The 24,063-nt window shown below is 53.7% G+C and overlaps 3 protein-coding genes across 8 annotated transcripts in view; 2 read left to right on the forward strand and 1 right to left on the reverse strand.

Moving 5' to 3' along the window:
- The window catches only part of MICALL1 (MICAL like 1), a 35,648-nt gene extending 29,882 nt beyond the window's left edge, over positions 1–5,766 (forward strand). For both annotated transcript variants that reach the window (XM_060188952.1, XM_060188953.1), the window contains 6 exons: positions 425–551; positions 665–755; positions 883–956; positions 2,341–2,455; positions 2,544–2,590; positions 4,596–5,766. In XM_060188952.1, coding sequence (XP_060044935.1) covers positions 425–551; positions 665–755; positions 883–956; positions 2,341–2,455; positions 2,544–2,590; positions 4,596–4,717 — 576 coding nt within the window. In that variant the 3' untranslated portion in view covers positions 4,718–5,766. The remainder of the gene's footprint in view (positions 1–424; positions 552–664; positions 756–882; positions 957–2,340; positions 2,456–2,543; positions 2,591–4,595) is intronic.
- A 1,185-nt stretch (positions 5,767–6,951) lies between these two features.
- Positions 6,952–12,560, reverse strand: C4H22orf23 (chromosome 4 C22orf23 homolog). Of its 5 annotated transcripts, none has more exons than XM_060188958.1 (7): positions 12,408–12,560; positions 12,033–12,142; positions 10,354–10,416; positions 8,746–8,934; positions 7,799–7,930; positions 7,529–7,629; positions 6,952–7,386 (listed from the first exon to the last, which is right to left on the reverse strand). In XM_060188958.1, the coding sequence occupies exons 2-7, from the start codon at positions 12,133–12,135 to the stop codon at positions 7,312–7,314; spliced, it is 663 nt and encodes a 220-aa protein (XP_060044941.1). In that variant the 5' UTR covers positions 12,136–12,142; positions 12,408–12,560; the 3' UTR covers positions 6,952–7,311. The 5 variants fall into 5 exon arrangements, with proteins under 5 accessions (XP_060044941.1, XP_007519458.1, XP_060044943.1 ...); XM_007519396.3 differs by having other exon boundaries at positions 6,952–7,383; positions 12,408–12,559; XM_060188960.1 differs by lacking the exon at positions 10,354–10,416 and having other exon boundaries at positions 6,952–7,383.
- Positions 12,561–12,617: 57 nt separating this feature from the next.
- POLR2F (RNA polymerase II, I and III subunit F) lies at positions 12,618–23,085 on the forward strand. The gene is made up of 5 exons (XM_007519328.3): positions 12,618–12,757; positions 17,669–17,738; positions 18,696–18,826; positions 22,497–22,568; positions 22,927–23,085. The coding sequence occupies exons 1-5, from the start codon at positions 12,738–12,740 to the stop codon at positions 23,015–23,017; spliced, it is 384 nt and encodes a 127-aa protein (XP_007519390.1). The 5' UTR covers positions 12,618–12,737; the 3' UTR covers positions 23,018–23,085.
- The last annotated feature ends 978 nt before the right edge of the window (positions 23,086–24,063 follow it).

Here is a 24,063-nt window from a genome sequence, read left to right on the forward strand (position 1 = left end):
TGGGGGGGGGTGGTGGTAGTGGGCGGCTGGGGCAGATCTCGGCCAAGATTTAACTTGCTGGGAGACTGCGTAGTGTGATGCAAAAAGACTTGATGCGGAGGCTTCGAGATTCCACGTTCAATCCTGTAAGTCAGAGCTGAGCAGTGCCTGATTAAAATTTTCACTTGTTACTAACAATACTTCAAGGGTCAAAGTGCTCACAGGGTACGGAGCTCTTCAGAGAGTATCTCCCTGTAGGGCCTGCTCTCACACTTCTGTGAGAATATCATCTGAAAGTGGCAGAGAAGTGGGGGCAGCAGCTGCCAGAGGCAGGGAGCCGGGTCTCTGTCGGGTGCTAGGGCAGAGACGGAGCGGGGCCCAGCTCTAGGCTGGCTGCAGGCAGGCAGAAGGTGCTGTGCTTCTGGTGACTGTGTGCTCCGGGCAGGTCCAGGCCGACCAGTACATCCCCGAGGAGGATATCCATGGTGAGATGGACACCATTGAGCGCCAGCTGGATGCCCTGGAACACCGTGGGGTCCAGCTAGAGGAGAAGCTGCGTGGTGGTGTGAACGGTGCGGGGGCTACCCGTCAGGCCATTGGGGTGGGTGGGGGACCCTCTCTCCTGGGGATGGGGGAGCCAGGGTTGTCTTGGAGGGCAGGAACTCAGTGTGTGTCTGGCTTCCAGAAGGCCGTGAGGATGCCCTACTGGTGGACTGGTTCAGACTCATCCATGAGAAGCATCTGCTGGTGCGGCGGGAGTCTGAACTCATCTACATGTGAGTCCTCCCACCCTGTCCGCATCCACGTCCCCTCCCTTGTCTGCAGAGCACCAGCCCAGGGTGGGTGCTGGCAGGGCAGTGGGCGGGGGCGGAGCTCACAGTCTCGCTCTCCCACCCCCCGCAGCTTCAAGCAGCAGAACCTGGAGCAGCACCAGGCGGATGTGGAGTTCGAGCTGCGGTGCCTTCTCAACAAGCCCGGTGAGTGTGGCCGTCGCCTGGGCCTGGTGTCACAGGACAGACACCCCCCCCCCATGAGGGGGTGTGCGGCTGGCTCTGGGAACTGGGCTGGAGGTGCCATGTGACAAGCAGCAGGTGCCACAAGGGCTTGAGCCACACAAGAGGGGTCAACATGTCCACAGTGGATGGGGCTCAGCGTGAAGTTTCTGTGCACCCTCTTTTGACTGGTCCTCTCCTGGACTGTGTGGCTGGGCTGGTCACAGGGAGAGGGGACTGTCTGGGGTTAGTAACGTGATGCCTGGCCGGGGTGGCTCTGGGCTGTGGCCATCAGACTCAGGACTATGCTGGCAGAGGGGTGGGGAGGGAGGGCTGTGCACAGTGGGGCTGGAAGGGCGGTGGGTGGGGTGGGGGTGGGGCACGGCCTGCAGTTAGACTGGCCGGTGCTCTGCTAGGAAGTTGCTGGGTGACCTCTCTTGGCCTCCTCAGTGGCTTCATGTGTAAGACAGGACTCAGGCACCCTCCCTGGGTTTCCGTGAGGCAGCAGTTGTGTGTGCTGTGCGCTCTCTGCGGTATGGTATTGGGGTTTGTGGTCATGATGTGGGGTGAACCGTGGCTGTGGCTGAGAGATGGCATCCCCGAGGGGTGGTTGGCCAGGGAACCCGGTCTCTGACCACTTGTGATGCCCTGGCCCGGCCTTGGGTGGTGGCGGGCAGTGTCATTCCATTTCACCGATCAGGAGCTAGGACGTCTGGCTCCCGCCCTGCACACAGTGTACCTGCTGTTGGGCCTGTGACTCCCTCCCCCTGCAAACTGGGGAACTTGGGGAGGCTGGATGTGACTCAGAGGCTGGAGTGTCCCTGGAGAAACCACAGAATGTCCCAGCCTTCCCCTGCCTCCTGAGTCACTCCCACTCTTCCCTGAGGCTGGAGCGGCCCCCCACCCAGAGGGAGCCACAGCGACACCTCGTGGCCCCAGTGGGCATGACACTGGTGTCCCCCAGGCCCTCTGTGTGGTGGCAGCACTTGCCGGGCTTATCTCCCTGAGCCCGTGCTATCTTTGGAGGGGAGAGACCCGTAAGCCAGAGGATGGTATCTTAGCTTGGGGGTGCTGGGCTGCCTGAGCTTAGTGACACTGGTCAAGGATTTGGCTCCCTTGGGCCTTGGTTTCTGCACGTGTACACAGGGAAAGCTATCCATCCCCTAGACCTGTTGTGTGTGTGTGGCAACATATTACCCATAATCTCTTCTATAGTAACCTTCGTCTCTCAGAAAGCTTGTAATCCCTAGCCAAGGATGTGGTACCCAGCCCACAGCCAACTAGCCCCCAGGCCCCCTTAGCTCATGGGTCCCTAGGCAGGTAGGAGGTTTCCCACCATTCACACCCTGTTTCCTTTCCCCTTGGGCAGAGAAGGACTGGACGGAGGAGGACTGGGGCCGGGAGAAGGTGCTGATGCAGGAGCTCGTGACCCTTATTGAGCAGCGCAATGCCATTGTCAACTGCCTGGATGAGGACCGGCAGAGGTGACAACAGCAGGGGCTGGGGAGCCCAAGGGAAGGGCTCGACTTGGGGGCAGAGGGATAGTCACCATCAGGCCCTTTCTCACTTCAGGGAGGAAGAGGAGGACAAAATGCTGGAAGCCATGATCAGGAAGAAAGGTGAGGCCCTTGGGGTGTGGGGTTTGGTGGGTGAGCTGGGGATGGCACCCCAAGCAGGGCATAAGTAGACTCCAGCTGCTGTATCCTGGGGGAGGCGGAGCTTTGGGTGAGGAGACCCACCTGCAGCTAGAAAGCTGCGCCTGGCTAGAGGCTGTGCGTCGCTGTGCAGGTGCCTGCTGGGAGGACCGTGTGTGTGTGTGTGTGTGTGTGTGTGTGTGTGTGTGTGTGTGTGTGTGTGTGTGTGTGTGTAGAGCGTTTCCCCTGTGCTGTGTGTGCCTCCTCGGCCTGCCGTGGGCTAGGAGCCACAGGACCTATCTTCCTCAGCTAGCGCCTGCAGTGGTCGAAGCGTGCAGGATGAGAGTTAGCAGCCTGGCTGTGCTCGGCCTCACCAGGGAGCTGCTGTGTGGTGATGTGGTGAAGGCAGGATTCCCGTCAGGCTATGGAGTCTGGTCTAGATCTGGCGCATCAAGGGGTGCCTGAGCCACAGCCTACACTCCCCACAGAGCCCTCTTTCCTAGAATGCAAGATGACTGAGCTAATGTGTGCGAGTGATGGGGCCAGGCCTGGCGTGTACCAAGCTCAGTGGTGCTAGTCACTTTCAGAAACACTCATTTTCCTTGCCTGGGGATGGGCCAGGTGATCTGAGATTTCTCCATGCACAGGTAGCTGGTGGTGTGTGTGTGTGTGTGTGTGTGTGTGTGTGTGTGTGTGTGTGTGTGTGTGTGTGTGTGATAATTCAGAGGTGTGAGCCTCAGCCTGGGGACTCCGGTCCTTTACTTACTTCATGGGGTGCCAGGGAGTGAACTCAGTCAGGCCTTGTGCATATTTGCCTCTCTGGCCCCATTTTTCTTTTTTTTTATTTTAATTTTTTAATATTTATTTATTTTCCCTTTTGTTGCCCTTGTTTTTTTTTTATTTTTTATTTAAGAAAGGATTAATTAACAAAACCATAGGGTAGGAGGGGTACAACTCCACAGAATTCCCGCCACCCAATCTCCATAACCCACCCCCTCCCCTGATAGCTTTCCCATTCTCTAGCCCTCTGGGAGCATGGACCCAGGGTCATCGAGGGTTGCAGAAGGTGGAAGGTCTGGCTTCTGTAATTGCTTCCCCGCTGAACATGGTGTTGCCCTTGTTTTATTGTCGCTATTGATGTCGTTGTTGTTGGACAGGACAGAGAGAAATGGAGAGAGGAGGGGAAGACAGAGAGGGGGAGAGAAAGACAGACACCTGCAGACCTGCTTCACTGCCTGTGAAGCGACTCCCCTGCAGGTGGGGAGCCGGGGGCTTGAACCGGGATCCTTACGCAAGTCCTTGTGCTTCGCACCACCTGTGCTTAGTCCGCTGTGCTACCTCCCGAGTCCCTCTTCTTTTTTTATTTTAGACTCAGAGAGCAGAGAGGGAGAGACACCAAAGGTCCACTCCATCCACAGAGCTCCCTCAGTGCTGTGTTGATCTTGTGGTGCGGGGGCTGAGCCAGGGCCTCCTGTGTGAAGGCATGAGCGCTGCCTGCTCAGGCGCTTCTCTGCCCTGGAGCCTTTTAAAGATAAATTGGTGCTGGGGGCAGGGAGTCATGCACCTGGCTGAGCACACAGCCTGCACAAGGATTCTAGCCCTCGATCCCCACCTGCAGGGGGGACGCTTCATGAGCCATGAAGCAGGTTTGCAGGTATCTCTTTCTCTTTCCCTCTCAGTCCCCCCCATTCTCAACTTCTCTCCATCCTATCAACAAATTAGAAAGAATACACACACACACACACACACACACACACACACACACACACACATAAATGTCTGATGTGCTTCTGAGTTCCTAGATCACTGCCACATTTGTTTATATCCTAGTCCGTATCTCAACACTGGGAACAGGGGTGGTCCCATCCTAACCTGGTAACCAGAGGCTCCAGTGGTGAAGTGACCTGGCTCTTGCTGGGCAGTGCTCCCGGACCCCTGCACACTCCTGCCTGGCCTGCACCCCAGGCTCACTCCCCTTTCTTGCCTGCAGAGTTCCAGAAGGAGGCTGAAGCCGAGGGCAAGAAGAAGGGCAAGTTCAAGACCATGAAGGTGCTGAAGCTATTAGGAAACAAGCGTGACACCAAGAGCAAGTCCCCTGGGGACAGGAGCTAGGGGGCCCTGCATACTCCAGGCTTGTCACCTGGGCTAGGCCCCTCTATGGGGGTGAGGCTGCGTGTCCCTTCAGGATCACTGGAGAGGAAAGATGACTTCAGGGCGGGGCTCTGGGCTCTCTTTCCTCAGGGCCTTTGGGCTGTTCTGGGCCCAAGAGTTTTATTCTTTCTTCTCTGAGCTGCGGGCAGCTGTGACTCAGCCCTGCCTAGAGGCTCTGGTGATGCCAGATGCTGTGACTGATGAGGGAGGGGCAGGGTGGCTCCCTGTCCGAGCAGCCCACCATGATGGCAGCACCTGCTTGTCTTCTAAAGCTGCCAGAATTCTGACCCACTGCTGGGTCTCCACCGACAAGGTCTTTCCCTGCCTCCTGCTTCCTGCTCCAGCCCTGGCGCTGGGCCCTGCCTCCCTCTCATAGTCGGCCCTTTCTCCACACTCAGGAGCTCTATTTATTCTCCAAGTTTGGGTTAGGTAGTGTCCGCAGACATGAATAGGCCTGACGGATAGCTCCAGTCATCTGTCCTTCCTCAGAGTTCTAGGAGGCGGTCCCCTCTGCTCTTGGTCTTCCTATAGGAAGCCTCACTTTCTGGTCTGGGACCGAGGGAGGGTCTCCTTTTGAGACGGGGCGGGCCCTCCATCTGATGCCCCAGAGGACTCTGATGTGACCGCAGTGGCAGGCTGGCCCTCATGCTGAGCTTGAGGCAAGGTCTGCTGCGGCAGGTGCTAGCTCGACTCTCAGCACTCTGCAGCCCACCCTCACCAGCCTTGGATGGGCAAGCGGAGCCTGGGCTCTGTGCTCATCTCAGGCCCATCTCCTCACTCCGTTCTCATCTGTGTCCATTCTCTCCTGGCCTGCTCCTACTGAAGCACTGATGGCCACTCACCCACTGGGATGGCAGGGGGAGAGGAGTGGCTGGTGGGGACAGCTCTTGGTCAAAGCTTTATTGCCAAGAGCTATTTCTAGGACCTTCCCCGTGACACCTGCGGGGAGACTCTACTGTGTTAACTCCCAGGGACTTTCTGTGCCAACAATAAAAGGATACGCGACCTCAGCTGCAAGCGCCCTGCATCCTTGGGATGCCTTTTCCTCCTCCTCTGCCTTCTCCCTGATGGTCCTGTAGTTGGCCAGGAAGGCGTGCGGGGTCCCCCTTCGGGGTAGCCTTGGCCCTCACTGCCTGCCACCAGGCAAGACCTCCCTCCTTTGCAGGCCTTGCCGTGCTGGCCCCACCATCGTCCTGTAGCCGGGGGTTGCCATCTCCAGGGCCTTTCAGTCCGGCTGGTGTAACCTGAGGGAGGCCTCCAGTGGGCTGCCCAGGCATCAGGAGACGCTGGCAGTGGGGTCGGGTGAATGGGGTGTCTGGCAGTGGGGACGGGTGAATGGGGTGTCTGCCACAGGGGAAGGGGCAGTCCTTCCTCATGTCAGACAGCTGTAGCCTGTGGGAGTGTGGGCCCAGTGCTGGCAGAATCACCCAGTTTTCAAAAGCTGTTGGCAGCTACTCTGGGTTTGAGTCCAGGGCAGCCTGGTGCTGTACCAGCCTGCTCCAGTATGCCGCCTCGGGCCATGCCATGGGTCTTGGACAGGGAAGGTGGCTGGTAGGGAGGGAGTGTGGACTTGGGCTTCCCCTGGAATCTTCTTAGCCTGTTTTTGAGTTGGCCTCTCCACTTACTTGAGGTTTATTTGTTGAGGGCCATGTTTATTTTGGAAACAAAAACTTGGGTCACAGGGCCTGGTAGGGTTACATGTTTATATACATGCAGGTGGTTGGAATTTCTGGTTTTGACGTACGGGGGCAGGAGCAGAATGGGTATTAGAGAACGGAGGCTCCTGGCTGTCAAACGAGGGGCTGCTGTGGGTTGAGTGCAGGTCTGGGGCCTATTTTGTGATCAGAGGCTGGGGCTGGAACTCCAAAGCCAGGGCTCCTTCAGTGCCCCCCCCTCCGTGTTTCTTTGAGGCCTGTGGGAATGATGGAAGATGCTCACTTCTGGCCCTGACTGGGCCCCATGCTAGCTGAGTGAGCCTTAGTTCTCACATGTGGAGTAGGGCCCTTGCCGGGGCTTACAGACAGAGCAACTGAGAAGCCAGTCAGCACCCACCACAGTGCCTGGCCACAGGCCACCCGAGAAGTGCCGCTTCCACTAGAAGGAGGCAGACAGCTGGAAGCCACCTGTACCTGCAGAATTCTCACTCCTGAGACAAATAAGCCTTACCCCTCAGAAAACAAACGGTGAGTGCAATGACCTGTGTGAGTAGGCTTTATTGGCCAGCTAAGTAGAGTGGTTAAACATCCTATGGCAATTTGTAGGCCCTCACACAGATGCTCATTCCAAGTCCAGAGAACCATGTGTGTAGACACAGGCTGGAGGCCCTTGGGCCTTGCTGTCCTTGGATGTAGGGCCTGAGGAAAGACCCGGAACTTGTGTCTGTTTCTGTGGCTGGGTCGCAGAGACCCTGGAAGGATGTCCAGGACAAGTCAGCTCACGCTCAGAGAGGTGGACTGTTTGCTTGGATGCCAGGCAGTGCTGGGTAGCTGTGTGCCATAGCTGAAGGTGGGTGGGCTGCAGTGCAGGTGGGCTACCCCCTCATCTCTGGGGAGAGGTTAAGTGTTGGCCAGAGCATTCCGGAGTTCCTCATTCTTCTTATGGTCAATGTCTTCCATTTCCTGTAGCTTCTGCTAAAGGCAACAGAGAGCTGGGGGTCAGGGTAGGGACTCAAGGAGCTGCCCCAGATGTGAGGGACAGCTGGAGTTGACTGCACACCTGATGGTCCACACTGAGTGGGCCCAGCCCCGCCCAGCTCCCCGTAGCCTCTCCTACCTGGGAGATTTCAGTAAGGATGATCCCTCGGTACTGTCTGCCCTGGCCCAGGGCCTCCATGTCAGCCAGGAATTCCTTTCTCTCCTGGACTTCCTGTATCACTGGGCAGGGAGAAGGACCATCAGTGCACTGGGTGGTGGGTGGCAGGCTGCTGGGAGGGTGGGACAGCAGAGTTGTCTCTCGGGGAGAGGACTCAGCAGTGTGACTGGGGGTCTCGGGGTCTCCTGGCGTGCACTTCCCCTCCCAGCATGGCGGCCCTCGGAGGCTTACATTCTTGGAAGCGATCCCGTTGTGGGGGCTGCTCCTCCTGCTGCAGGGGAGGAGGCTTTCTTTTCCCCTCCTCTGTGTCCTTCCCAGTGGCAAAGATGTTCTGGAGCCTTCGCTTCTCCTTCTCCAGGTCTCCTGGAGGCCCCAGAAATGGCTACCTGAGGCACCTCTGTGCATGGTCAGGGCTTCCAGTGAGCACGCTGGTGCCAGGCTCCAGGGCCATGTGCAATCCCCTCGTGTCCAGACAGGCAGGAAGGGGTTCAGAGAGTCCACAGCATGTTGTCAAAGCCCACATACTGCCCTGACGAGGAGCAGGCCAGAACTCAGTGACCACCAAGTGTGGGCTGCGTGGAACTACAGGAGGGTCCGGGTCTAGAGACGCCAGACGGGCTGGGGTAGGTGGGGGTGGTGGCAAATGTCTCCATGCGGTAGGCTGGTGGGGGTGGGGGTGGCCTGACAGATACTCCTGAGGAAAGGTAGGATACAGCTAGTCAGTGAGCTCTGGAAATCATGTTTTGTTTGTTTCTTTGTTTCTGTTTCCTTTCTTTCTTTTTTTTTAGTGCAGTGCAGCCACGGGGCCTTATGTATGTATGTACACCGCCACTGCCGCCAGGCCGGCTTCTCGATTCTGTGAGCTAGCGAGGGAGAGATACCACAGTGCCCTTCTACCATCCCTGAAGCTTCCCTTGGAGCTCTGGTGCTCCCATGTGGTGCTGGGGCTTGAAGCCAGGACCTTGAACATGATCCTGCTGTCTACCAGATGAGCTGTCTCCCAGTCCTGGAAAACATTTCTAACAGTGCCTGCCAACTAACTGCTTTTCCCTGCACCCCCTTCCCTCTGCTAACACGTGGCAGAGCTCAGGAGCACGGTGTCAGCAGTGAGAGCTTGGCTAGACGCTGCCTGCGCCTGCGCCCTAGCCCCTCACGGGGGTCCGGACCCTTTCACTTACGGGTGGCCCGAGGTTTGAACTGCTCCCGGCTGTAGGCCCCATTGGCCTGGCACATGCTGGCGGGGCGGAGGTGGGACCGGGCTGCCAGGATGGGGGGCAGGTGGATGGCGGGGGCCCCGGCCGGCTGCTTGGGAGGCAGCACCCGCTGGCTGGCTGTTGGGCTGCACTGTAGGGGCAGAGCGTCTCCTCCTGGCAAAGGGAGGGTTATAGTTGGTATGGGGGGGGTGCCTGACTGGCTTTCTAATTTACAAAAGTGCTACCTGCCTGTTAGAACAAGTCCAGTAGAACAGAAGTCTTCCCTTCCTTCCCCCCTCAGCCCCCACCTCCGCAGTGAGCCATGACAGCAATGTGCTAGCCTCCTTCCAGATGTTCTGATACTTCCACAAACATGTCCCAAGATAAATGTGCATGTATAAGACTTTTTTTTTCATACACTGGATCCTGTTGTATTATATTCAGTAACAGAATCTTAACAATTTATCCTGGACATCTTTCCAGATCAACCCATATATATATAACTTATTTTTTATAGCTGTATACTAGTCCTTAGTAGAATGGATATATTATTTATTTGACCACTCTCCTAGTTTCAAAATTCCAGGCTGCTTTCAATTCATTTGTTTTTATTACTTCAAACAATGCTGCAATAAACATTCTTGTACATCAAGTCTTCCTTCGTGTGGCGCTTTTAGTTTTCTAGATGGGGTCCTAAGCTTGCCTGGTCCCTGGACAAGGAGAGATGGAATGGGTGGCCAGCCCCTCCTCTTCTCCATCCCCACTGCCTCCCCCCAGCTCAGCCAAGTGTCCCCTCCTTTCTGGTTGGCTGGTGCCTCTGCTCAGTCATCCTATTGTCTAACCCAGAGCAGCCCCACCCCCAGTTTCATCTCCCTGTTCCTTCTCAGTTTCTCTCTCCAATAAATAAAATATTCAAGGGCCTCTATGAACTCTTTTTTAAAAAGTTAAGTTTAAAAAAATGGCATGGGCGGAGGGGTAGACTCTTGTGCCTGAGGCTCCAAAGTCCCAGGTTCAATCCCTGCACCACCATAAGCCAAACATATTGTCCTTTCCTACAGCTAGCTTCTGTGGTATGGGTGTGGCCGGAGGGGCAGGTGACAGCAGCAGTGTTTGGGCTGGGCAGAATGTCTCCCATCAGGTTGATTCCCTGGGAAGGTCAGCTGGTGCTGGACCACCAGAAGTTTCCAATTATCAGGGTCCATGTCCAGGAGAGAAAAAAAGCACCCCCACAAGACTGATTCCCAGGGGCAAAGGTCAGAAATACTAATTTTTTATCTTTTTTTTAATCATAAGTTTTTAAAAAATTTATTTATTTCCTTTTTGTTGTCCTTGCCCTTGTTGTTTTTTATTGTTGTTGTTGTCATCATTGTTGATATTGTCGTCGTTGTTAGGACAGAGAGAAATGGAGAGAGGAGGGGAAGACAGAGAGGGGGAGAGAAAGATAGACACCTGCAGACCCGCTTCACTGCCTGTGAAGCAACTCCCCTGCAGGTGGGAATTTTGTATCTTTGAAAAGGAGCCTCTCTATGCCCTTAATATGGACGCACAGTGGCAATGTATGTGGCCCAGACTCCTTTGGAAATTGCCTCTTACGGTTCATGGTGTCCAAGAGGTGGCGCTGTTGGAAGTTAGTCAGCTTGGATTCCTTCATCATCACTGCAAGACAAAGCGCTCTGGTGAGGGCTCCTGGGTTGCAGGCAGATGCCCTCATTTCACATTTTTAGAATTTTGAAACTCATCTCCTGCTCCTATTTTGCACCTGACTATGCCTCCTGTTTCATTTATTTCTGTAGCACTCACCACTATGGAAGCTCCATTTATTTCATTGTTAGTCTCCAACTAGCATATGAGCCTCCTTTAGAGCAAGAATTGCCGCTGCTGCTGCTGTGTGTGTGTCATCTCTAGGGTTCCACTACTACAGGATGACTTTCAGAAGAGAGAGGGAAAAAAAAAACCACACGACACCAAAGTGTCCTTCAGTGTGGTGGTGGTGGTGGGGTGGGGTGGTTTGGAATGGCTGCTGCTTACCCAGCACTTAGAACAACATCTGAAACACATTAAATAGGCTTTCGTTTTTGTCAAGTGAGTAAAGGACAAGTATCATTAAACGGTTGCCAGGGACTGGAGCTACAGTTGTTGGTCCCTGCCCGGATGAGTTCATGATCTAAGAGACAGTCAGACACTGATCCAATGGGGTCCAACTAAAGTGTGTGTGCTGCTCAAGCAAGCACGTTATGCCCGCCCGATGCAGGACAATGCATTTGGTAGTATGACTGACAGCACATCCTTGCGGCTGCATCTTGGTGATGGTGGTGGGTAAGGAGGCGACACAGCTCCCCCGGAAAGAAACCAGAGTATCTCTTTGGCACGTGTGATGGCAGGGGTGGTACCTGTGATGGCATAATTGAGAGTTCAAGGTTTCATTTACTGCGCCTCCTGGGCCTAACTCTAAACTTCCTGTGTTTTGTTTGCCAGAGCACTGCTCAGCTCTGGCTTATGGTGGTGCGGGGGACTGAACCTGGGACTTTGGAGCCTCAGGCATGAGAGTCTCATTGCATAACCATTATGCTGTCTACTCCCGCCTTTTTTCCCCACCAGTTTGGAATGGCTCAGCTCTGGTTTATAGTGCTGCTGGGAAGTGAATCTGGGACTTTCAGTGCCCCAGGCACTAAAGTTTTTATTATATTTACTTATTTCCCCTTTTTGTTGCCCTTGTTGTTTTTCATCGTTGTTGTAGTTATTATTATTATTGTTGTTGATGTCGTCGTTGTTAGGACAGAGAGAAACGGAGAGAGATGGGGAAGACAGAGAGGAGGAGAGAAAGACAGACACCTGCAGACCTGCTTCACCGCCTGTGAAGCGACTCCCCTGCAGGTGGGGAGCCGGGGGCTCGATCGGGGATCCTTACAGGGGTCCTTGCGCTTTGCGCCACATGCGCTTAACTCGCTGCGCTAAAATTTATTTATTAATGAGAAAGATAGGAGAGAGGAACCAGACATCACTCTGGTACCTGTGCAGCCGGGGATTGAACTCAGGACCTCATGCTTGAGAGTCCAATTTTTTTTTTTAATAACCATTATGCTACCTTCTCAGCCCCAATTCTTTGACTTTTGGACTCTTAAGTTGCAGGGCCTGAACACTTTTGAAGCCCAGGCTTCTGACTCGTAGAACGAGAACGTTACTTTCCAAGTTGCAGAGCAAGTCGGGGGGAAGTGGAGGCACAAAGGGAAACTGCCCCGCTGCTCTCCCGCATCAGCCCTCGGCGCACTGACCTCCGAGCAGCCTGCGGGTCTCCGCCGTGTAGGCGGGCGGCCTGCGGCACCGCGACAGCTCCGTCCCTCGGGTCGCTGGCTCCACTCCATCTTGGGAAGCCATGGGAGGGCTGAGGAGGGGAAGCCACAGACACACAAGCGGAGAGTCAGTCCCAACCTCTGCTCCCGTTACTTCGTCCAGAGTCTGGGGCGGGGTCAGGCCACAGAGGAGAGGGCCGGATTCCCTCACCCAGAGCAGGAGCACCGACAGCCGCTCCGGGGAACCTCCTCTCCACCGGGCACCTGTGCCACGGAAGCTCCCTGGGACGGTGGGCGCGTGGGAGCGCCCCGCTCAGGACGCCGCCTGCTGAGTGATGCTCCCAAATCACACCTCACCTTTATCGAATACCGATCTGGGTGTTCCGTTCCTCACGGAATGCGGTGACCCGGCTTCGGAGACCTTCACTAAGGCTCTGCGGCCAACACCAACCAAGCAGCTACCGAAGACACCGCGGCTGGAGCGAGCCGGAAGACGCTCTGGTGACCATAGCAACGAAGACCTCGCGCATGCGCGCAGCACCCACCCCGGCTCCCGGAAGTGTTTGCTTCCGGGTCACACGGCGCAGGCGCAGAACTTCCCAGGCGTAGCGCGAGGTGGGTGCGCGTGGTGCGCGGGTCTCCCTGCGGGTCCGGCTCTTGGAACCGGGTGTTCGTGGCGCGGGCGTCATGTCAGACAACGAGGACAAGTGAGTGCGGGGATAGAGGGGCCATGAGGAGCCCCGGGAGGGGCTGATGAAGCGCGCGCCTGGCTCGAGCATGCGCGACCGTGGAGGGGACGGCCGTTGAGGGGGCTCGCGGGTCCGGGACAGGTGCGGCGGCAGCCGGGAGCGTTGGCCGCGACGGAGGCTCCCGAGAGGATCAGTGGGCGAAGGTGTCTTCCGGCAAACTCCCACGAGTCTGGGCTCTGCGTGGTGTTTGGGGTTGGGGTCTACCGACTGGCAGGAAGTTGCCCGGGCGGGTCACCCGGCTTGGGGCCCCGAGGTGGTGGGCTGAGCGGAGGTAGCGGCACCCGGCGGCAGCAGCAAGTGCCAGTGCCGCCCGCCCGCGTTTGCTTATTTATTAATTAATTTAAACATTTATATTTATTTAGTCCAGTGCAGCCCGCGTTTATTTATTTATTTATTTATTTAAAAATTTATATTTATTTAGTCCCTATTGTTGCCCTTGTTTTTATTGTTGTAGTTATTATTATTGAGTTAAAAAAAGATTTTAAAACGTATTTCTTCCCTTTTGTTGCCCTTGTTGCTTTTATTGTTGTACCTATTGTTGTTACTGCTGTCGTTGTTGGATAGGACAGAGAGAAATGGAGAGAGGAGGGGAAGACAGAGAGGGGGAGAGAAAGACAGACACCTGCAGACCTGCTTCACCGCCTGTGAAGCGACTCCCCTGCAGGTGGGGAGCCGGGGGCTCGAACCGGGATCCTGACGCCGGTCCTGGTGCTTCGCGCCACGTGCGCTTAACCCGCTGCACTACCGCCCGACTCCCAATTTATTTATTTTTAACCAGAGCACTGTTCAGCTCTGGCTTATGGTGGTGTGGAGGGATTGAACCTGACCTGGGACTTTGGAGCCTCAGGCATGAGAGTCTGTTTGCATAACCATTATGCTATCTATCCTCCGCCTTATTTTTAAAATTTGCATTATCTTTTATTAATTGGATAGAGACAGCCAGAAATCAAGAAGGGAGTGATAGAGAGGGAGAGAGACACCTGCAGCCCTGCGTCACCCCTCGCAAAGCTCTCCCCCTGCTGGTGGGGGTCCTTGTGCACTGTAATACCTGCGCTCAACCAGGTGCGCCACCACCTGGCCCTTATATTTATTTTAAATTATCTTGATTGGTTTATCAGATAGAGACAGCCAGAAATCAAGAGAGAGGGGAGACAGAGAGACAGAGACACCTGCAGCACTGCTTTGCCACTTGCGAAGCCTTCCCCCAGCAGGTGGGGGGCTGGGGGTTCGAACCCGGTTCTTGGGGCGTAACGTGCTCTCAGCCAGGTGCGTCACCACCTGGCCCTGCTTTTCTTTTGGAGTTAGAGCCAGAACATCTGCTGAGGCAGCTGCGGGGGTAGTGAGGGGACGGTGTGGAGAGGGAAGGAGCGGTCTGAGGTGTGAGCCATCGCAGGAGAATTGCCTGTAGGTTTGGCTCCACCAAACTCATTAATGAACTTGGAAAATGGTTTTGCGTCCAGGGGAGTGGAGCAGTGACTCTCAAGCATGAGCCCCCAGCTCACTCTCTGCATCACATGTGCCAGAGTGATGCCCTGGTTCTCTCCTCCTCTCTCATGAGTATATATAAATGAGTACATTTAAAAATATTTCATTTTTATTATTAGGTTTTTGTGAGAAAGAGCATTGTAAGAGCACTGTTTCCACTCTGGCATCTGGTGATGCTGAGGGTTGAACCTGGGACATTGGAGTCTAAGGCATGAAAAGTCTTGCAAAACCATTATGCTGTCCTCATAGCCTGAATATATCTTTTTAAATTGATTTTTACTAATTTATGTTTTTATTTTTGTTCTTTGTTGGATAGAGACAGAGAAACTGATAGGAAAGCAGAGACAGACGGGGAGAGAGACAGACAGACACCTGCAGCCCTGCTTCACCGCTCATGAAGCTTTCCTCCTGCACGTGGGGATCAGGGGCTTGAATCCAGGTCTTGCACTTAATACATGTGCTTAACCAGGTTTGCCACCACCCGGTCCCCTGATTTTGATGGCGCTATGGAGGTGAAAGTCTTAATTGTATTGTGACCGACTAGGAAGGGAAGGAAAGAACTGGAGATAGTAAAGTTAGACAGCTCTCATGCATTTTGTTACCCAGAGAAGCATGGGGATGGGACTCTGGGGAGGTGAAAGAGAAATAAGTATTGGGTCCAGGAGGTGGCTCAGCAGTATAGTACATGCTTTGCACACATGAGATCCCTGTTGCCACATAAAAATAAGAAAAAAGAGGGCCGGACGGTGACCTGGCTTTGAGTCCCTGCTCCCCACTGCAGGGGGAACGCTTCATGAGCAGTGAAGCAGGTCTGCAGGTGTCCCTTTATCTCCCCCTCTCTATCTCTTCTCCCCTCTCAGTTTCTCTCTGTTCTGTCAAATAAAAAATAGGGGGGTAGGGAGTCGGGTGGTAACACAGCTGGTTAAGCATATGTGGCGCAAAGCGCAAGGACCGGTGTAAGGATCCCAGTTCAAGCCCCCGGCTCCCCACCTGCAGGGGAGTCGCTTCACAGGCGGTGAAGCAGGTCTGCAGGTGTCTGTCTTTCTCTCCCCCTCTCTGTCTTCCCCTCCTCTCTCCATTTCTCTCTGTCCTATCCAACAACAATGACAACAATAATAACTACAACAATAAAACAACTAGGGCAACAGAAGGGAATAAATAAATAAATATTTTTAAAAATAGGGGGATAAAAGGAAAAAAATGGCTGCTAGGAGCGGTGTATTAGTAGCATAGGCATCAGGCCCCAGCCATAACCCTGGTGGCAAAAAGAAAAAGAGAAAACCAACATGTGTCGTGAACGGCAAAGTAGTGCTCTGGTATCTCTTAAGAGAAAGGGAGGAGTAAGTTTCTTTTGTGTATTTTAAAAAATATCCTTTATTTATGACGGAGGTAAAGGGAGGACCAGAGCATCACTCTGGCACTTGTGATTTTGGGGATTGAACTAAGGACCTCATGCTTAAGAATCCAGTGTGCTTACCTACTGTGCTAGCTCCAGGACTGCGTGTGCATTTAAGAGCCGATGTATGTGTGTGAGGGAGGAGGGGGCAGGGACAAAGATAGACACGCCACAGCACCACCATCTTATATTTGATGCTGGAGAGCAAACCAGTGCTTCAAGCATGCAAGTAGTAATGGCGAGGAGATGGCCTAATGGTTATGCAGAGAGACTCGTGCCTGAGGCTCGGAAGTCCCAGGTTTAACCTGCGTCATCATAAGCCAGAGCTCTGCAATGCTCTGGTTAAAAAAGAAAATAAGTATGAGTGGGGGGTATAGTGTAATGGTTATGCAAAGAGACTTTCATGCCTGAGGCTCTCAAGTCCTGGGTTCAGTCCCCTGCACTGCTATAAGGCAGAGCTGAGTAGTGAGTGCTCTGATAAAAAAAAAAAGAAAAAAAGAAAAAGACTTTTACCTCCATAGCTCCATCAAAGCCATTTTCTTTTCTTTAAAAAAGATGTATTCATGCTCCTCAGCATAATGGTTAAGCCAAAGACTTTCATGCCTGTTGTTAAAATTTGTAGGCTCTTGCCGGGCGGGTAGCTTCACGGGCGGGTAACAGAGACGCTGAGACAACTGCTGGGCACATGCCTGAGGCTCTAATGTCTCAGGTTCAATCCCCAGCACCACCATAAACCAGAGCTGATGACCCATCTCAGGCTAGCCTGAGGACTGAGGTTTATTTTTTTTTAAGACTGGGAAATAGCTATCCAGTGATGGGACCGATCTAATGAAAAGCTGAATACTGATGATGAGTAAGTCCTAGCTGGATTGGAGAACTAGTGAGATAAAATAGGAAAGAAATCAGATTTACTCACTAAGTACACTAATTAGGTTTTTGAGTTCCTCCGATCTCTGTCCTCTTTGATCTAGTTTTTTTTTTTTTTTTTTTTTATTTTACTTATTAATGAGAAAGATAGGAGGAGAGAAGTCAGACATCACTCTGGTCCATGTGCTGCTGGGGATTGAACTCAGGACCTCATGCTTGAGAGTCCAGTGCTTTATCCACTGCGCCGCCTCCTGGACCACTCTTAGTTTTTATATATTTCTTTCCATTATTTTTTTTTCTTTTTATTATTTATTTATATTGGATAGAGACAGAAATTGAGAAGGGAGAGGGAGAGAGGCAGAGACACCTACAGTCCTGCTTCACCACTTGTGAAGCTTTCCCCTTGCAAATAGGGAACGGGCTTGAACCTGGGTCCTCGAGCGCTGAAATGTGTACGTTTAACCAGGTGTGCTACCGCCTGACCCCCTTAATATTTATTTTTATTTATTAGATAGAGACAAACTTAGAGGGGAGTGCAAGATAGTAAGGAGGAAGAGGAGGAGAGAGAGAGGGAGAGACAGAGACACACCTGCAGCCCTGCTTCACCACTTGTGAAGCTTTCTCCCTGCAGGAACATTGGGGAGCCTCTTCTTTTTTTTATATATATATATTTATTTTATTTACTTATTCCCTTTTGTTGCCCTTGTTGTTTTATTGTTGTAGTTATTATTGTTGTTGTCGTTGTTGGATAGGACAGAGAGAAATGGAGAGAGGGAGGGGAAGACAGAGAGGAGGAGAGAAAGATAGACACCTGCAGACCTGCTTCACCACCTGTGAAGCGACTCCCCTGCAGGTGGGGAGCCGGGGTTCGAACCGGGATCCTTAGGCCGGTCCTTGTGCTTTGCGCCACCCGCGCTTAGCCCGCTGTGCTACAGCCCGACTCCCGGGGAGCCTCTTCTATAAAGATTCTTTATACCATCATCTCCCTCTCTCCGTCTCTCTCTTCCAAGATTATCACTGGGGCTTGAACCCAGGTCCTTGTGCACTGTACTAGGTGTGCCACTGCCTGGCCTCTTTGATTTAGTAAGTGGTGCTCTAACTGGCCCCTTTTTCATGTACAGTTTTGATGGTGATGACTTTGATGATGTGGAGGAGGACGAAGGATTAGATGACCTGGAGAATGCGGAAGAGGTCAGTATTTTTAGCCCTGGGCCCTTCCAGCTGCAGTCGAAGTTGCCACTCCATCCCGCTGATGCTAACTGCTCAACCCAGCGCCTCCTCTGTAGCTTGTCAGTTCCTACTGTCCTTCTAGACTAGCATGAACTCCTTGCTGACTTTTTTGCACGTGTATACCTTAAGGCACCTGCCGTTTAGCATAATGTATAAGAGAGAGAGAGATCTTGAGCTATTTATTTATTTACTCCCTTTTGTTGCCCTTGTTTTATTGTTGTCATCATTGTTGGATAGGACAGAGAGAAATGGAGAGAGAAGGGGAAGACAGAGAGGAGGAGAGAAAGACAGATACCTGCAGACCTGCTTCACTGCTTGTAAAGCGACTCCCCTGCAGGTGGGGAGCCTGGGGCTCAAACCGGGATCCTTATGCTGGTCCTTGTGCTTTGTGCCATGTGTGCTTAACCCGCTGTGCTACCGCCCGACTCCAGACTGAGCTTTTTAAACAAAGGTGCTGAAGCCCTATTTATAATTCCTCAAATTTACTATTTATTTATTTAATTATATAGATAGAAATTGAGTGGGAAGTGAGAGATAAAGAGAGACACCTGCAACGCCGTTCTACCGGTCTTGAAGCTTCCCCTCCCAAGTGGGGACTGGGTGCTTGAACCTGGGTCCTTGTACTTGGTAACCTGTGTACACTCAGCCCGGCGCACCATTGTCCAGTTCTGTGTATTCTATCTTCACTCCTGACTTTTGAGGCCCTTGACCCATTGACTCAGTTACCCTCTCTGAAATACGGGGGGCTGGCTCCTCTCTTCCTACCTAGCGGGATTGGTTGTTTTTGTTTAGGGACTTGTTTTTCTGGGGCCAGTGTCCTGGAACTACCCTGTCTCCAAGCCCTCTGCATCTAGTGGGTATAGTCATTGTTGTCACCCCCCATGCTAAGTTCATCCTCTTTTCTATTTTGGTGTCCAGGAGGGCCAGGAGAATGTTGAGATCCTCCCCTCTGGAGAGCGACCACAGGCCAACCAGAAGCGAATCACCACACTATACATGACCAAGTATGAGCGAGCCCGTGTGCTGGGCACCCGCGCCCTCCAGATCGCGTGAGTATGCCCCTTTGTCCATTCCTCAGCCACAGTGAGCCTCTGGGCCACTGGTCCAGCCCAGCTTGGCCTCTGAGAACAGACTCCTGCATTCTGAATAAGGTGCTGCTTCTCTCTGGAGAGAGTGTGCTAGGCTCAGAACTAGACCCCTGTGCTCAGGGAAGTAGTGACCTGTTAAGAGAAATACTATCTGAGCATGAGAAGTCATAACAGCATAGTTGAAAAACAAAGTACAGAAGTCCATTACTGCCTGTCAGGATAGAGGGGGAAAAGGCAGAGAGTAAATTCAGAGAACTGTAGGTCACTGTGGACTTTTTGGTTGGGATGTGTGAGTTCTTGACTTGAGGTAGCCCAGAGATGGGGGCAATCCTTCCGTGTCTAATCCACAGAGATGTGAAAGCTCAGATCAGTGTTGGGACTCAGGGAATTTTGAAAACTAGCAGCCTTCCCTTTCTGTCCTCTAAGCTTGGAGTTGGTTGAAGAATAGCTAGCTCCCGTGGGTGGCCAGCAGAAAGGTGCAGCTAACCATGCCCACTCACGGCTGGCTGACGGCTGGCTGTTCACTCCATGGGCCACAGGCAGTGCAGGCCTCTGGGCACCGTCAGTGGCGGAGAGTAGCCCTGAAAGTCCCTTCTCTGGCTGCGTTCAGCACAGACCTGGAGACCATGTCACTAGTGTGTGAGTGACAAGTTGGTGAACAGTGTGGAGCCCTAAAAAGGTGGGAGTCACTGCGTCCTGCTTTCTCCAGGAGCTGGATCTGACCCAACTTAGTGGGCCTGTGGTGCTCCTTCTGATTAAGAGCTGGGACACAGTCTGCCACCGCCTGCCGCAAGGCCCCAGGCTGCCAAGGCTGTCTTCCCCTGGCACGAGGCACACGAGCACATACTCTGTAGGGGCTGGACATTTCCTGGTAGCTTTCTGGTGGCGTTTCACTTGCACTCATTAGCACCACCTGGCGGCTGATGTTTTCCACGGCCACTTGCTAAGGATATTTGGGTGACCAGAGACTTAACTAAAAGGCACACTGTCATCTGAATATTGTGGGAGAGTGAATGCTCTTGAGTTATTCATACTTGGAAAGAAATAAGATCTATGCAAATCAGGAAAAGTATTTTTGCCACATTTAAGTGGGTAGGACAGAGAAAAATTGAGAGAGGAGGGGATGATAGAGAGGGAGAGAGAAAGACAACTGCTTCACCACTTGTGACCTCCCTGCAGGTGGGGAGCTGGGGGTTCGAACCGGGATCCTTACGTGTGTCCTTGTGCTTTGTACTATGTGCGCTTAACCTGGTGTGCTACTGCCCGGTCCTGGAAACTTCCTGCTCTTTTGTTTGTTTGTTTGTTTTGCTTCCAGGGTTATTGCTGGGGCTCAGTGCCTGCACCATGAATCCACTGCTCCTGGAGGCCATTTTTCCCCCGTTTTGTAGCCTTGTTGTGGTTATTATTGTTATTGTTGATTTCATTTGTTGTTGGATAGGACAGAGAGAAAGAGAGGAGGGGAAGACAGAGAGAAGGAGAGAAAGATAGACACCTGCAGACCTGCTTCACCGCCTGCAAAGCGACCCCCTGCAGGTGGGGAGCCGGGGGCTCAAACTGGGATCCTTCTGCCGGTCCTTGCGCTGTGCGCCACATGCACTTAACCCGCTGTGCTATCGCCCAACCCCACTTCCCCACTCTTTATCCCTCTGGGAGTACGGACCAAAATTCTCTTTGGGGTGCAGAAGGTGTGGCTTCTGTAATCGCTTCCCCACTGAGCCTGGGCATCGGCGGGTTGACCCACAGCCCCAGCCTGTTTCTAGCTTCCCTGGTGGGGCAGGGCTCTGGAGCGGGGAGACTTTGGGTTGCCACGTAGCTAAACTGTAACTTTTAGGGAAATTGAGATACATGCTGAGGGGGTGTGGGAAAGTTAAAGCCCTCGTCTCTGTTCTCAGGACATTTTTAGTCTTTGGACAGTGGTTGAAGTCAATATAGTAATGTAACACGAATGTATCATTCTGTGTGAACACACTGGTGGCTCACAGACTGGCTGATTCAGTTACCTAAGGGGCTTTGCAAATGCAGGTTCTTAGGCTCCTTTACTAGGGTTCTGCTTAGGGGTTCTGGGCAAGAACCTGGGGAACTGGATTTTTGGCTCACTTAGTAATTCAGCTGATTGTTAGACTTGGGGTCCATTAGTGAACACTTGAGCTGGGCTCCTTCAGGATAGCTTCGTTGGGAAGAGGGAGCTACAGTTGGCATTTGCCTGCTTGTTTTTAGGAGTCTGTAGCAGGCTAAAGATTGTGTAAGGTGTGTGGCCGACTTTGAGATGAGCAGTGACAGTGGCTCCAGGAGAAGCAGGTGGGTGGTGAGTCGGGGCACTGAGCGTCAGCACAGGCTCTCCCTAGCGAGACACGCGAGCCCCTCGCAGGCCTGCAGGGAGATGAGGGACTCACAGAATGCTGGAGGGAAACAGGCTGTGGTTCAGGGAGCCAGAGTAGTTGGTCTGGCTGGAATGTGCGGTGAACTCAGGGAGTTAGCAGGACAAGTTGCCAGAAAGGTGACTAAGGTCATACAGGGTTCTGCCTGATGGCCTGGGGGGTCGAGCCAGGGCTGCGGGCTGGCAAGCTCCTGACCTCAGGCCCATTGTGAAGGCTGGTGGAAGATGGCCTCTGAGACTGTGTGCTGCCAAGACGGGAGACTGAGGCAGGTCCAGGTGTCGGCATTAGAGGGGCCGGACATGTGGAGCACTGCCGTGGCTGCAGGCTCAGGAGTCTGTGACACGCCGGCACAGCACATGGACTACTGAAGCTTGGGCTTGTGTTCACATGTCCTTTCCTTTCCTTTCCTTTTTTTTTTTTTAATATCTTGTGGCCTTTATTTTTTTATCTTTATTTATTGGATAGAGACAGCCAGAAATCGAGAGGGAAGGAGGAGATGGGGAGAGAAACAGACACTGCAGCCCTGCTTCACCACTCGCATAAACCTCCCTGTAGGTGGGACCAGGGGCTTGAACGTGGGTCCTTGTGCACTGTAACGTGTGTGCTTAACCAGGAGTGCCGCTGCCTCGCCGCCCCGCCCCCTTTTCCTTTTGTTTTATCTGGTACTTGCGTCTCACAAGGCTGAGCATGGAAGTACCACTGAGCCCCTCAGCTCCTTCCTGACTGGGTCTTCGGTTCTTAGCGGGAGGGGTGGCAGTGCAGCAGGTGGGAGCAGGCGGCACTCAGACCTTGGCTGTGTGACCTTGGGTAGGTGCCGCCCCTCTATGCCTCAGTGTCCTCATTGGAGGAATGGCAGTGGCGATAGCACTGACCTCAAATGGGGGTCTCTGTGGAGAGGGGAAAGAGCGTGGCACTCAGTGAGCCCTCCCTGCTGGCCAGTGGGCTTTTTAGTTGTCATGTAGTGGAGGCAGGGCCTGTTTCCATTTTCAAATAAGGGTCTTGGAATTTGCAGAGAAATTCAGGTTTTCAGTCGGCAGAATTAGCTTTGGAGGCAGAATGTAAATCCAGTGTGCTGGTCTCATCTGCCCTCACTGTGACACTGCTTCCCACCTGCTGTGCGCACCCTCTAAAAGGAGAGCTTTCCAGCTGAAGCCCGGGGCCCCAGTCTGGTCTATGGACTGGGCTTCCCGGTTTTGTGTCGGGCACTTCCCCTGTTTTTGCGGTCCTCCCAACTCCTATCCCTCTCCCTGCAGGATGTGCGCCCCCGTGATGGTGGAGCTGGAGGGGGAGACAGACCCCTTGCTCATCGCCATGAAAGAGCTCAAGTAAGTTGCCAGATCATGCATGGTTCACTGTCAGAACTCTGGGAGGCACCCTTGGGGTCTCTGCTGTACCCCCCCCCCGTTCGTCCAGGAGTCAACCCACAAGCCACCAGAAAGAGGTGGGGAGGGCTGTTGAGGCCGGCACCTGGCCTGCCTCTCAGAATTGCCCTGCTGCTGCTGCTGGCCTTACCACACCGCCCCTCGTCCCTTCAGTGCCCACAGTGGGATACAGCTTTCTTTTTGTTGTAATTTTGTTCCTACAAAGGAACTAACTCCTAATCCCAAGAGGATGCTCCTGGGGTTGGACTCCCCACATTCCGCACACACCCCGCCACACGCTTGTGATTTGTCCTTGCCACAGGGCCCGGAAGATCCCCATCATCATTCGCCGCTACCTGCCAGATGGGAGCTACGAAGACTGGGGGGTGGACGAACTCATCATCACCGACTGACTCTCCGCACCCCGGCGTCCTTGCTTGCGGTCGTTGTACTTGTAAATAATAAACTGTTCCTCCTCTCACCTGCCTCCGTGTCCCTGCGGGCCCCGCTGCCCACCTCACTGGCCCCATCACTGTCTGCTCTTTGGGGAGCAGCAGGGGCCTCACCCCCCCATCTCCCGTTTTCCCAGCAAAGGCTGCTGCAGGAGACACCTCAGCTGCCTTCCCGCATACAGACCAGCCTTTGTGCCCAGGGAGCTGGTTGCCACGGAAACCCCCAATTTCCTCTCTAGTGGGGACTGGCTGCAGGGGCTTCTCCCTTCTCAGGAGTATCACAGAGCAGGTCTCATCAAGCCACCCATTGTTTCCTGAGGACCTGCCCCGAGCCTCTTATCAAGGCCTGGGATCCCCTTTCAGGAGCAGTGCCCCAGCAGGAAGCTTGAGCGCAGTGATCTGCCCTCCCCAGCCTGTGCAGTCAGCAGCTGGAGCGAGGTCTGTGCACCTGTCCACGCTGTCCCTCTGTCCCTAGTGCTCATCCCATTGTCCCCCCCCCCCCTCCCCGCGCTTTCTTGGGCTGCATATCCACATCCGCCTGTCCCCACCCTCTGGAGACATCCTTGTCCCGTCACGGGGAAATGTGATGATTGGGATGGGTAATGGGTGATGGTGACACAGGGGTCCCGGGGTCAAGAGCCCCCTCCACTTGCTTTAGGTTCCAAGGCTCTTCTCTCTGGGCTGCTTGCTCAGCCTTCAGGGGGACCAATCAGGCGGGATCCTCCTTCCCGGGTGGGGTCTGGTGGTGTGTGGACAGGGACAGATGTGGGGAAGTTGACTCCTTGGCTGGTGCACCCTTGCCCTTGGCCACTCCCTCCCCAGGAAAAGCAGGACCCAGGCTTGCCTGGTGTCCATGAGAGACAGGGCCTATGATGGACGTACCTGGACAGGGGGACAGGAGCAAGAGCTTCTGCTCTGGAAAAGGGTTAATTCAGGGAGCACTGGACTTCACACCCCCTTCCACCCTCCTCCAAGCCTGTGGAATCCTTTAATCAAGTTGGGTGCTG

This window comes from Erinaceus europaeus, chromosome 4 (assembly GCF_950295315.1).
Source record: "Erinaceus europaeus chromosome 4, mEriEur2.1, whole genome shotgun sequence".
Lineage (NCBI taxonomy): Eukaryota > Metazoa > Chordata > Mammalia > Eulipotyphla > Erinaceidae > Erinaceus > Erinaceus europaeus.